Source organism: Anoplopoma fimbria, chromosome 4 (genome assembly GCF_027596085.1).
Source record: "Anoplopoma fimbria isolate UVic2021 breed Golden Eagle Sablefish chromosome 4, Afim_UVic_2022, whole genome shotgun sequence".
Lineage (NCBI taxonomy): Eukaryota > Metazoa > Chordata > Actinopteri > Perciformes > Anoplopomatidae > Anoplopoma > Anoplopoma fimbria.
In genome coordinates this window covers 15,967,763-15,981,335 of record NC_072452.1, presented here as the reverse complement: position 1 = coordinate 15,981,335, position 13,573 = coordinate 15,967,763, and the positions used below count along the sequence as shown (strand labels likewise).

Genomic DNA, 13,573 nt, shown 5'->3' with positions numbered 1-13,573 from the left:
CCATCACTGCCATCTGCTGGTGGGTTTTTAGTTTTGTGTTTGTTCTGTTCACACTTAATACTGTATGTGATGTTTTAACGTGCGCATGCAATATGTTTAAGCCCGTGAGACGAATGTTTCTCAGGTTTAAACTTTCACCTCAGGCTTGTCGGTATCACATCCTTTGGTGCTTTTCATTCGACTTTAAAGGAACAACTTGACATTTTTGGAAAGTCACTTCCCACCTGAGTGTTAGATGCGAAGGTTGATAGCACTCTGCTGAAGCTGGAGCCGGGAGGCAATTAGCTTAGCATAAAGACTTAAAACAGGGGGAAACAGCTAGCCTGGCTCTGTCCAAAAATAAAAAATCAGCCTACCTGCACCTCACTAGTTAATCTAGCTAATTTCTTTAATTCACAAACATGTAACAGGTCTAAGAGGCTGCAGACATGTTAACATCTCTGTTATCTGTGACAGAGAAGGCTAGTTGTTTCCATCTGTTTCCAGTCTTTATGCTAAACTAAGCTTAACGCCTCTCATTTAAGCGAAAGGTATGAGTTCAAGTTGTTGAATTACGGAGCTATTAACCTTAAACAGTTTTTTTATTACTCGCATAATTGTTCCCACACTATAACTTTCCTTATCTCTCGTCCTGCCGTCTTCGTTATTTTTGGTTTTATCTTAATTTTGCCCGTCAGAAGGAGCTCAGAGCAGAAAAATGTTTGTGTTTCATCTTCTAAAATGGAGGAGGAAACAATAGCGACTCATCGGACCTTTACAACCAAAAGCTTTTCTGCTCCCTGTCGAAAGGTCACTACTGTTAGATAACACAAGTCTGATGACAAATCACCTGCTCTGTGTTATCTTCTCAGCTCAGCCTACAGCTTATTACCCCATGATTGTTTTTTTGTTTTTTTTATATATAACAGATGATCCAAAGTAAACCTTCCACAGATGATTTATTGATTTTATCTGTTTTGTCAGATTTTAGTAAATAAACGTCTTCCAACAGAGAATGAATCAGAATGCAAAGAAAAGGCTCAGAGTAGCTGAAGAGGATGATGAGGTTATTTTTATTTTGGCCCAGAGGGGAGGATGGAAAGGGCGAGTTAGTGAGGGCTGGAGAGCAGATGGCCTCTTTCAGCTCATTAGATGTGTTTCCATCCACCTCGTTTATGCACATTTGCAATTTGCGCAAAAAAAAGTGGAAACACCAAAAATTTTACAGAACCTTGAAATTGCAAGAAGCTTGGCTCAGGTGGAGACGTTGTTGTATCTAAAAAAGCAAAATTGTCAGAGTGATATGGAAACATATTTTCTGATGACAAACATGAAGCATGTGACTTAATCATCATTGAAGCTTCCGCTCTGCTTAAGAGACCAAAAGTAGAGGACTTGAAGGGATGACGTATTTTTGTAGGCCAACCCGGATGTGAGCATCCAAATGGTTCCCTGAACAAATAGCCGACGGGATATTTCTGTTGGATTTAGGATTATTTCAGAAAATAAACTCTGTTTAACACCACTTTTGTGATTTTTGAGGCGTAAAAGCAAACGCCTGAAGTAAAATGGTAGCGTAAGCCTTTAAACAAACTACATTACGGTCGCATGACTTAAAAAAACTAAAAAACATTGACTTTGAGAAGAGAGAACAGGAAGTGCGAAAATGTAAACAAATTCCTGGGTCGTTGGACTCATTCTTGCATCACTCTATAGCGGCAGATTAAAACAGATCTGATACAACCTTCCGCATATTAATTCATGAAACAACAGAAATGTCATATTTCAATCAAGTTTTCTACATTGCTTTTTCTCCGTTTGAGGATAAACTGGTACCGTTACTTTTTATTTAGAGGTGGGAACCAACATATCTAATATTCTTTAGTAAAAAATACACGTTGTTATAGTGTGATCTTTGTTTCTGTAACTTTTGTAATGAGTGATAAGTAATTACAGAGCTGCTGAAGTTATACATTTTTTCTTTTTAGAAGCACTACTTAAACCTTAGAAAGATGAAAGTAAAAGCAATACCTTGTGATTCACAGGGAGCTCCAATACTGTAGGCTGAAACCTCTGATGAGGACCAGCGAGATGCTTTCATCATATAACCTCAATTATAAATGTTTCTTAACTTTTTGCAGTTTAATGAAGCAATGTGCTTTGAATTTTTTTGGGGGGGTTCATCCTCTCATGAATAGTAGGTCCAAACTTTATTAAATTGATATTTCAGCTTTGAATTTTAATTAGAAAATGATTTAAATCAGTATTAGATACACAGGAAAACTTAATGACTCATGCCTGTGCATCTACTCAGTTTTATTAATTTCAGTGATCATCAAGGATCATAAACTGAGAAACAGTTTCTTTGGTCCCTGCCGTAGCTAACGTTATGGACACAGAGGACATATTTACAGTTTTGTTTGGTTTAATCCCTTTTTATTTTAAAATTTACATCCTCCAATTACACAGGAAAATAAAGACATGGTGGCTTTTAAAAGCTTTTTACATTCAACTTTGGGGTTTTATTTGCATCAAACTTAAACCCAATAGATGAATCTAGTATTTTTCCATCAGAGTTGTATTTCTTGCAGTGAGCTGACTGCTTTAAAGCAGATTTTAGTGACCGTAACCAGTAACATCTGTCAGGCTTTACATTTTTCCACATGATGAAATGGTGTGTGTGGTGCTAGCAATGGGGTAATCCAAATTTGAAATGTTCGGAGAGTTGTGTTCTTTTCTTTCTTTTTTTTAAGCATTTGAAGAACTAAAAACATTTATGAGGAACATATTTTGTTTGTCTTGTCTAACATTAGCTGCAATCACAGAAGGGGGGTTGATGACTTCTTGCCTGGAAAACACAGCTTTAGCCTCAGTTTTTGAGCTTGATATCATGAACCCATCAAGTGCCTGTTTAACACAGAAAGATTACAAAAAAAAGTGTTTTTTTCCAACTCATGAAGCTAACAGTTGATGAGGACGGTTTTCATTTCAGCCAGCAAATGATGACCACCACTGACTGAAATTAAACTCCTATTATTTCAACGATTTGTATGAATTTTGATAGTAAATCTGCCTGGAGTCTCATTGTTCACTACATACTGTATGTGCCTACTAAAACAGAAAGTTTGACTTGTGCAGCATTAGTAGGCAAACTAAAGTGGAGAGGTAGTGAGCAGTTAAATAAATTAATGAATAAATAAATGTGAAAAGCATTTTATAGAATAATGAATCCTGGCTATATGTTTAAGTTCTGATTCTTCTGTCTCCTCAGCCTGACCGAACGTATGACCTGAAGATCGGGCAGCCCACAGTGTCTTACTTCCTCAAGCAGGCAGCGGGCATCGCAAAAGGGGCCGGAAAGACAGGTGAGATGTGCTGCTGCACTGAGGCGTCTCTCTCTCTCTCTCTCTCCAATCTTCACCTGCTGAGTCCATCCTGTAACGGACAGGCGTCTCTCCCTCGGCTCGGTTTTGAGCGTTGCTGTGATTGATCTTATATTCATGACATGCGGGCAAACTGCAGCAGAGGAAGGAAGTAGCAAAGGTGGAGTGGTGAGAAAAGAGAATTATGGATTTCCCCCTTTTATGCTCCAAGCTATGAAGCCATCTCCAGCCTCGTTTCAGCGATTGACTCCTAAAACCACCTCTGCACCATCCCCAACACACACATACACATACACACACACACACACATACACACACACACACCATTTGTCCTATTTTGTACTAAACTTATTTGTACGTTTATTCAATATTCGTGCCTTTTTTATTCGCAGTCTGACATATCTTGTGTGTGTGTGTAGGCCATGAGACAGCGGGGATGGTGTCGGTGAGGGCGGTGTATGAGATCGCCCAGGTGAAAGCTATGGACGAGTGCTTCAAAATGAGGAACACCTCCCTTGAGACCGTCGTCAAAAGCATCATCGGCTCGGCTCGTTCGCTTGGCATCAAGATAGTCAACAAGTAAGTCCTGACTCTGTGCTCAGTGCAATTTATTATTATTATTATTGGCCTTAAATTACCATTAACTCAACAAGTGTGCATGCCGTCAGAGGCCTGTCCTGGACTTGTTAATAGATAGAGGCAGATTTTTGTTATTATTCTGTATTAATGTGATGACACACAGAAACATAAAGCTTCACACATAATTTTGCAGAGATACAAAGAAGCAGCAGACAGTGTCACGTGTAGATTTTTGCACACATGTAAATATACTGTACATTTTTATTTTTATTTTTTATTTTATTTTATTGTATTATATGTTTTATTTATTATCTTAATCTGTTTCTCTGTCCTTGAGCTGCTGCAACACCAGAATTTCCCCCATGGGGATCAATAAAGGAATATCTATCTATCTAGATGCTGCTATGCCTCCTAACGACCACTAGAGGTCAGACAAGAGAACAGTAAAGGACCTCAGCGGCCACAATAACATGAACACCTACAGTTCAGTATATACTCAAATGTATTTCAAATAACGCTGCAGCCAAAATACGTTGTAGTCTCCACATCATATTTGATATGTTTATACTCCTGTTCTGAGTCCTTTTCATCTGCAAGAAACACAAGTTGTGGACGTTGGTAAAACAGCTTTATTAAATTAACTACTTAGCCCATGAAAAAAGATTTATGTGTCTATTTGTGTTGATTCGTCACAGTTTAACTGAAGAGCATTAGTGCATGTGTTGCATTATATCCATTATATTTATATAAGTATTTTGACTATTTAGATACACTAACTACACAAACAATATACTCGGACACAGTACAGTGGGGCAAGTATTAGTTTAGGTATACCTATGATGAAAATTACAGGCCTCTCTCATCTTTTTAAGTGGGAGAACTTGCACAATTGGTGGCTGACTAAATACTTTTTTGCCCCACTGTATATAGTTTACTGTGTACAATCAGTATGCAGTATGTTTTGGCACTGAATGCTATAAGCTTCACAAAGATTACACATCTTACTTTATTATCAGAATACTTTATATTTTACAGATGTGGACTCTCTCCACTCCTCTACATACTTACTTGTGTCCCCATGAGAGGCTTTTTGTCTTAACATCAACCTGTGTTTACTTTCAGATATTTATCATTTATTTCGTGCACAGCATGAACTGCTTGAGTGCAGTATTCTCTCACAGACGCACCCCTTCAATCTGTCGCATCTATTTCTTCTTTACTTGATGATATTGTACATTTCCCAGAATCCTTTTCTCCCCTTGCTTTAAACTCACCATGTCTTGAGGCTGCAATGCATTATGATTAATTGAAAGTACTGTCATGTGGAGAAATTGTTATCTCTGCCGGTTTTACAATGGATTCCTTCCTGGACAAGTGTTGAACACTGCTGCACTGTGGTGAACCCAAAAAGAAGATCATTGCTTTTTGATTCTTTGGGACAAAAACTAGCTTTAAAGTTAATGTAACACTTATCTGAAGGATTGTTTTTCATCCACATTTGTCCACTTTTATTAACTACAAAATTACTCTTAACCTTTTCACAAAAGGTTAGATTTTCCTGTAGCAGTAAGTCAGAGTTTGGGGTAACCGAATATAATTTCTCCTTCTATTTTTCTCCCCCTCTCTCTCTCTTTTCTTCCCTTCTCCTCTTCAGTCTCTCAGCTGATGAGTACAAACTCTTCTTGGAGCAGAGAGAGGAGAAGTTGAAAGCTGATGCAGAAGCAGCTGCCGTTGCTGCAGCAGAAGCTTTGGGCAAAAAGAAATGAAGACCTGCAATATTTTTATTATGTTACCCCCATTCCTATTTCTATTGACTCTATATGTGAACTTTATTCACAAACAAACACTGTTAATGTTTTGTGTCAGTTAATAAACAATTAGTTATTGTGTGACTTCTCTTTTTCTGTGTCCTTATTCACATCTGATATTTATATATTTCTCTACAGCTAGTTGTTCGGATTCAGTCATTTAGATTGATTTCAAATATTTAACATCGACTATATTTTGGCAAGAAAAGCATCCACTTAAGTTTCAAAAATATTTATGACCCTGAGTGTTTCATTTCCTCTGAGCCAAGCTAATGAAACTGTAACTTCTCTGTCTTGGAAGGATTTGTATGTTCAGTCTCTTTGATGTTATTATCTATTATTAACACCTCTCAAAGCGCTTTGGTTTGTTGTCAGGCTGTGCAGATGGTTTCTTGTACATTAGACCTCATCAATCTGTGAACTGAAGGGTTCATCACATGAATTATTGCAGAAATCACATGGACGATTGACCATATTGTCCGAGATAAATTCAAGCCAAGTAATTAAAAACATGTTTTAAGTTATGAAACACTAAACTTTTTTATAAACACATATAGACGTTTCGGTTCCATGTAATACATAGTATTTTAACTAGTGCTGATCTTTCATGATTCACTGATATAAATAAAAAAAGAATCATTGATTAAACAGAAAAATAAGTGACTGAAAGTAATCATTAATTGCAGCCTTAAATGACAACTCAGTTCATTGCCTGGAACATCAGACTATTTTATGTGTTTTCCTGCATTTGCGATGTCATTTTATTGATTTTTCAGAAGATATATTGTTATAAAAGGTTCACAATTTTTTCCAATTGGTCTTAAATGAACACGCACATGCCTCCATGTTCATTCAAAGTCCTATTTGTCGCTGTGATTGTTCCCTCTGTGTACTGAACGTGAAGAAATTCCTTCCTCACTCTGTGCAAACTTTTGAAGATCAGCTGAATCCGGGATTCTTCCGGCATGAAAGTCGGCATAAGAACAAAACTGTCCATGTATGTACACTGTGAGCATGTGAGTATTGTTTTAAGTCAGGCTTTTAAAAATGGGAACTTATCCTTTATATTCTAATGATCTCAACCATATTACCCAGCCCTACATGGACTCTACCTTCATGTGAGCTTTGAATCCATGTGTCATTTATTACACCTGTAATATTATTTGGTCCAGGGAACATGAAGTATTAAACCGACCTTTCCCCTGCTCTCTTCATGACCTTTTTCTAACATGGCCTCTTTCACAACACACACTACGCTCCTCTCTGGTGCAGTACTTGTCTTTACCAGAAGATAGCGTCAGTCAGCCGAGCAGCTCTTCCTCCACTGCTCATCTTCACTCCATCAAAGACACTGCAGCAGCAGCAGCTAGTGATGGAACAAAATGTTCGCTCTCAGGAAACCAGTATAATGTTTAGAGATTTGCCTCAGTGCATGTTATGAATTCTATATTTTGTCTTTTGGTACAAGTGCTGAAATATGGCCGAAAAAGATCCATAAATGCATGTTCTCTCTTTTATCTATCATAATGTAAAGGTAGTGGGTTATCCATGTATCTTTATAATATTCACCTCTCCATCCTGTGGCGGCAGAGCATCACTTTGTCCCCCATCCCTCTTTACTGTACCTCTAATTTTAGCCTCCTCTTGCTCCTTCTTTGTCTCCCCTCTCTCCCCAGCCCTCCCCTCCCTGATCCTTCTGAATGGAGGCTGAGAATAGATGGGAGGCTGTTTCAGTCAGAGCTCTTGAGCAGGAATGCCTATATATGGAGTCTTACGCGCTGAACGCTGATAGAGTCGCAGGTACATCGAGTGAATGTGGGCTACTGTGATTTGTAAAGAGGGCTGGCGGCGGGGGGGGTCATATGCCTACTATTGTGTGTGTCTGTGTGTGTGTGTGTGTGTGTGTGTGTGTGTGTGTGTGTGTGTGTGAGCATCATAAGTGGGAGGCCAACTGTTTGTGCCTGTGCGCACGCAAAAACCTCGATGCCAAGAGTGTGCGTCAGTCTGAGTCAGATAGTGTCTCATTCTGTCTCGTCATGTGTGTGCGTCAGTGCTGTTGCTGAGCGAAACTCGCTCCAGGGGAAGAAATGGAGGAGAGTGTATGGGAGGGAGGAAAAGAGGCAGGGATGGTGGGATGATGATGATGATGAGGCAGGGGGAGGAACAAGGGGCTTGACTATGACGACACAAACGCATCAGTCGCATTAAGTGCACTTTTATTATAAATGCATTTGTATGACAATCAAATACACTTATAAGCAACACAATAGAACACTGGTCCACAATGTCCATTCTGCAGTAAGTAAGATGTTTAGAATATATCAATCTTATGCAATAAAAATCTCTTTCTTATATATATACAGACCAATAACTGTTTCATACAAATGTACAAATGTGTACAACCTTTCTGAAAAGAACATATGCCTATATCCACAGACATAATGCATATGCAATAACATGGTTTTCAAATATCACACATACAATATAGTAATTTTACACATGTATATTTACTTAGCCTTTAATAGCTAGAACGTAGGAATCAATCCTTTACTTGACCGTAGACAACTCTACGTGAGCATGTCGACACCATGGGAATAGTACCATTCTCAACCCGTGTCGCTTAGTAACTGAATAGAAATAGCACCCCATCCCTATTTTTCATTTTTTAAAACAAAACTTTTGTATTCTAACCCCTCTCAAAAAAGAAGAATCGCTCATTCACATAGTCAATTGTGCCTCGCTACACCGCACTCCAGTGGAGCCACGATGTAAATGTCCACGTTGAATGGACATGATAAAGAGTTCAGAGTTCAGCAGGTCAGGGCCGTTTCAGGCACACAGGAGCCGCTATAAGCTGCCAGCATTGCAAATATTGATGCTGCAACAATATCCAGCTGACTGCCCTCAGGCCAGCAGGGACCTGAAGAGCCCACATTCAGAGTCTAATGTACAGTACAGCGTAGCAGTGGATTTGTGACATGATCAGAGCTTCAAGACTTCCAGACAATTTCTTGTTTGGTGTCACGTCTCGTCAAGCAATGGACATCTTCAACATCCTTGAGATCTTCACATGCCAGGATCTCTTCACATGTTTTTCTTTTTTGTTTGCACATCACAAAGATACACAAAATTTTAGATGGAGAGATAAATATGAAATGTTAAAGGTTCAAAGCCGCAAACTCAAAACTCAAAGTATCTGGTTGAAAGTTGATTTCTATTTGTGAGTTTGGATGTTGCCTCTTAGGCTGTGAGGAAGAGTGCTATCAAATCAGAGCTGTATTTGCTCTGAAGATTGGATAGAGTTCTTAGTAAGAACGTATTTTGATGTACTCATAGTGTTCATTAGGATGTAAACAATTTGTAAACATTTGACTTCCAATACATTTGAGGTTTGGGTTTGCGTTGCTGCTTGTCAGGCAAAAGTGCTATAATTCATCTCTCTATTGAAATAGCAAGAAATGTTTTGTTTTTTGTTCACAACAGATTTTTCACTACGAGTGAATACAAATGCGCATCTGGAAGTTAAACAGCGCTTACAAGTTCAGAGATGTTTCTCTGTTTGATCATATCTGAAGCTTGTGTTACAGAGAAGCTGAGAGACACCACATGGACTCAAAACCCAGTCAGTTATGAGTCCATGTGCTTGAATCATCAAGTAAATGTTGCACCAGTTTTGTAGTAGTATACAGATTAATGACTGAACAAAAATATAAAGCCAATCTTTGTTCTCAGGAGACATGTAGGAGTTAAAGTCCTTAAGTTTTATATACATTATGTATATTTATACACTTAATAATTTTTTACTTTTCAGTAAAAGGGGCTCCACAAAATATGACAATATGCCATACTTAATGAAGTAAGTCACAGACTTATTTTAGAACGGAGGAACACTTCCACTCCCATCTGAAAGACAAAAAAAGGGAAAGAGAGAAAGAGGACGTTAGTGGTGTATTTTCAGAAACCGTTTTTTTATCTCATTTAACAAGACTAAGATGAAATAAAGAGACTTGAGACATATTCTTACCTTTGTGGAAGCACTGTGATGATGGATGACATTGGAGTTGATACAACTCAGGTTGTTGCCCTAAGCCAGGGGCGATCGAGGCACCTGCCCCAAACATGGGTTCCAGGACGGCCAGTTCCTCCAGGAGGGACTGATTGCAAGACACAGCGGGCGTGGGCGAGACAATGGGCGTGGAGTTGGCGGGCCTGGGGGATGCAGTGAGGATGAGGGGAGGGGAAGCTGGGATGGAGGAGCAGGAGGACACAGGAGATGACACCACCTCGATCTCCATTGCTTCCTCCGCTAACCCCTCCCCTTCCTCCATTGCCCCGCCCTCAGCAGCCGCAGTCGCCCCGCACCCAGCCATGGAGTTACATTGCGCCGATTGGACGCTACAGAAGTGGCCCACTCCCTCAAACTGGGAGGGTTGGTGCCAGCAAACTGGGGTTTGAGGAGAGATTGGGCTGGAGGAATTGGGCATTGGGGAGGTGGAGGGGGAGGGGGGTGAGAGGCCAGGGGACTGAGGAAGAATGAAGTTGTCTTGGAGGAGGTTTTCTAGGATGCTCTCTTCAAACAGAGAGTCATCGTCGTCGAGGAACATGGGGATGTCCAGACCTCTCCATGCTTTGATGGGATAAAACTCCCTAAGCATGTAGACTGAATCAACTTCAGCAGTTTCCATGGCGGGAGACAGGAAGGGGGAGGGAGGGGAGGATGAGGGTGACATAGAGGGAGACATAGAGGGAGGGGAGAGTTTGGACAAGAGTGGATCCAGGTAGAATCCCTCTGCAAGGGAGCTGATGTGCTGAGCTAAGAGGGAGATTTCTGCTCTTTCTTTCTCCCTCTCTCTCTCCAGGGAGAAGAAGGCGAGGCAGGGCTGTTTACCGGGTGATGCCTCAGGGGTGAGGAGGCCTTCAGGGGGACACTGGAGGGGCCCAAGTGGAACATCTACATACAGCGGACCCCGAACCTCGGGAAGGGTCATCACTGTGCAGTCGCCGTCTCCGGGGCTGTCAGGTGTGGGGGGCAGTTTCTCATAAAGGGAGCCGCTGCCGTGTTCGCCAGAGAAGAGGAAGTCGGTGGATTGAGTAGCTAAGTTGAGGGCAAGCTTGGTAGTGTTTGGGGGAGAGGGGCTGGAGGTGGAAGGTGGTGGGGCTGAGGAGGAAGCTGAAGGGGCCAATGAGGTGGTGGAGGAGGCTGTTGTAGCAGAGGGAGGTGGAGTGGTAGTGCCAGAAGGGTCGAAGCTGAAGAGGGGTTCACCGAATGGGAAGCTAGACCCGGCCACATGGGGAGTGTAGGGTGGCGTGCACACAAACTCTTTGGTCTGCTGAGCTTGCGAGGTGGGGATAGGGGGAGAGGCAGGGGGAGAGCTGGCAGAGGAGGGTTGAGCTGGAAGGAAGGCGGCAGGAGAATGTTCTGGGTTAAAAAGTCTAAGTCTGCTACTGTTTCAACAGTGACTGGAGTGGGGGAGGAGGCGGCTGAGGGGCCTTCAGCAGGATGCTGCTGGAAGAAGCTTTCTTCCTCCAAGGATGAGATACTGGAACGAGGGTCACCCTCCAGCTGCATGGCCTCAGCAGCAGAGCTCCCGGGTTCATCGGAGGAGCCCACGCTGCAGCCCGTGGTGCTGAAGTCAAAGGACTGGGCTGACAGGCCGCTGCTGCTCGGGGTGAAGACCTGGTCTGGGCTGGACAGGGTGTCTGGAGACTGGAGGCTCAGACCCTCCTGCTGAGAAGCACCACCACTCAGAACCAGGGTCAGCTGGGTCTGCTCTGAGCTGAGCTGCTGTCGCACTGACCAGGCCTCAGACTCACTGAGAGAGAAGAAGAAACAGAGGAGAAACAGTGAGTAAGGATTGTGTTTTTACCTGTTTTCAAATGTGTTTTGTCTCCTACTTGGTGAGTGGTGTGTGGTTTGAAATGAAGGCAGTAAAATACCTGATGATGTAGTTGTTGCTGCTGATGGGGATTTCTCCAGGTTGCAGCTGAAGCACCATGTAGAGCCAAACCCACGACTGGTCCTGAGCTTGCACACGCACCACCATTTCAGCTCTGCCCTCTCCTCCCTCTCTCACTGTTGAACAACAGTCACAGCACAAGTTGGCATCGGTTTGTAATCCTATTAATCATCATATTGTTTTTCACTGCGTGGATGGGCCAGTGAGCACGATGTGTGTGTAGTTGTGTGGGCACGGAGGGTTGTAACTGGTAGGTATATGTGAAGAGTACACTTACATAGGCTGCGGTGCTGAGCGGAGGCATGTGACAGATCCTGTGGGTGGAGGAGGCTGTACCAGGAGCAGGAGCGTAAAGCTGTCACATCAAAGCCGAGATAGGCGCTCACACTGTAGGAGAGAGTGGGTGGTGATGTGTTAGGAGGACATTTTTTATACCCATATATAGTTATAAATATACTAGTAAATATTAAAGCAACAGGTGGGGGTGAGGATCTGTTATTTTTGTGAGCTCACCTGTCCTGAGCGTTCTGTAGCCTCATGTCCCGGCCGTGCTGGGAGTGGAAACAGGCCAGGAACAAGTTGGTGTCAGCTAGGGGAGGGGTGGAGGTTGACTCCCTCTCGGCCCCGGGGCCAGAGCGGGTCGGGTGGGGCTCCAGAGGGGAGCAGAAACACACCCAGACGGGGTTGGATGTCCAGTAGGACCCGGTGGCAGGGGATGCGGAGAGGGGAGAGAGGCAGCGAGCTCGGATCAGAACCAGCTTGTTCCCAGCACTCTGCCTCCGCACGGACTTGGAGGTGTTGAAACGGCAACGGAAGAGACGGTCTGTGGAGGAGAAGAAGAGAGGAGGTTTATTAAAAAATAATAATATTCGGCAATTAGTCCGCATTAGATGGAGACTTTTTTTTTTTTTTTTCAAAAATGTGAATTTAATGTTTGTCTTACCCATATCAAGTGAGGTGGAGGTTGACAGGTTGCTCCTCATGATAAAGTGGTCTGAGGCGTCGATGATATCATTAACACTGTCCCCCTGTGCCACAAGATCCACCTTAAAAAAAAAAAAATACAAACAGAAACGTTATTTATGAAGTCTAAGGCAGAGCTTTATTATACATACTAAACTAGGAATGAATTGGTTGCGTGTAGACTCACCATGGAGTGGCCGAGGTGCTCGGAGACGCTGTCTGACAGGTAGAGCAGCTTCCCCTCCCCAGTCACCAGCATCAGAAACCCCGGCAGCGCCTGCATCAACTCCGACAGTTCTTGGAAAGACAGAACGCTCGCCCTCTCCTCGAGACCAGCTCCTGCTTCTAGAGAGGAAAAAAAATATGTGGAAAGAGACCGAGCAGACACATGTTAATAAACCTGAACATATTTGATCCCCCGCAATGAAGAAACCAGTGTCCGCAGTGTGTTTCAGCACCCTGGACAGCGGCGCGGCTCTCTGAAGCACTTCAGCACCACGGACAGCGACACACCGCCGATAAACGCCTCCAGGAGCTTCTACATCGATTATTTGGGATGAATGAATAACCCACAGCGCTACACTTTATCTAAAAATGAGCTTTATATCAAGTCAATTGCCTGCAGTGCCACTAAGCCACTTGTTGATTCCGCCACTGTGACAGATCGCAGGCTCTCTATGCAGCACTGTCCTCAACAGGTCGTTTTATTCACACTAGATTCGTTCTTACCTTGATTGAAGAAGACGGATTTCCTGGTGTACATGCAGGCAAGCGACATGATGTGCAGGTACGAGAGCCGCGCTTTATCTGCCTCGGATATGGGCAACAAGTCCTTCAGGTTCCGGATCTCGGCGTTGATCTGGTCCCGTCGAGCCTTGGAGGCTCCTTTGGTTGAGCGGTACAT

At 42.7% G+C, this 13,573-nt stretch overlaps 2 protein-coding genes across 3 annotated transcripts in view; one reads left to right on the top strand and one right to left on the bottom strand.

The window, feature by feature from the left end:
• Positions 1–5,832, top strand: part of mrpl11 (mitochondrial ribosomal protein L11) — a 37,500-nt gene extending 31,668 nt beyond the window's left edge. The window contains exons 4-6 of one of the 2 annotated variants that reach the window (XM_054597766.1): positions 3,251–3,344; positions 3,782–3,941; positions 5,596–5,832. In XM_054597766.1, the coding sequence (XP_054453741.1) occupies positions 3,251–3,344; positions 3,782–3,941; positions 5,596–5,707 (366 nt within the window). In that variant the 3' untranslated portion in view covers positions 5,708–5,832. The remainder of the gene's footprint in view (positions 1–3,250; positions 3,345–3,781; positions 3,942–5,595) is intronic. The other variant, XM_054597767.1, reaches the window with a different exon arrangement.
• A 3,791-nt stretch (positions 5,833–9,623) lies between these two features.
• Positions 9,624–13,573, bottom strand: npas4a (neuronal PAS domain protein 4a). Its single transcript, XM_054598121.1, is given in 9 exon segments — positions 9,624–9,652; positions 9,774–11,108; positions 11,111–11,562; positions 11,687–11,822; positions 11,984–12,093; positions 12,220–12,529; positions 12,650–12,752; positions 12,857–13,005; positions 13,384–13,573. Coding segments are annotated over 9 exon segments (2,814 nt in total).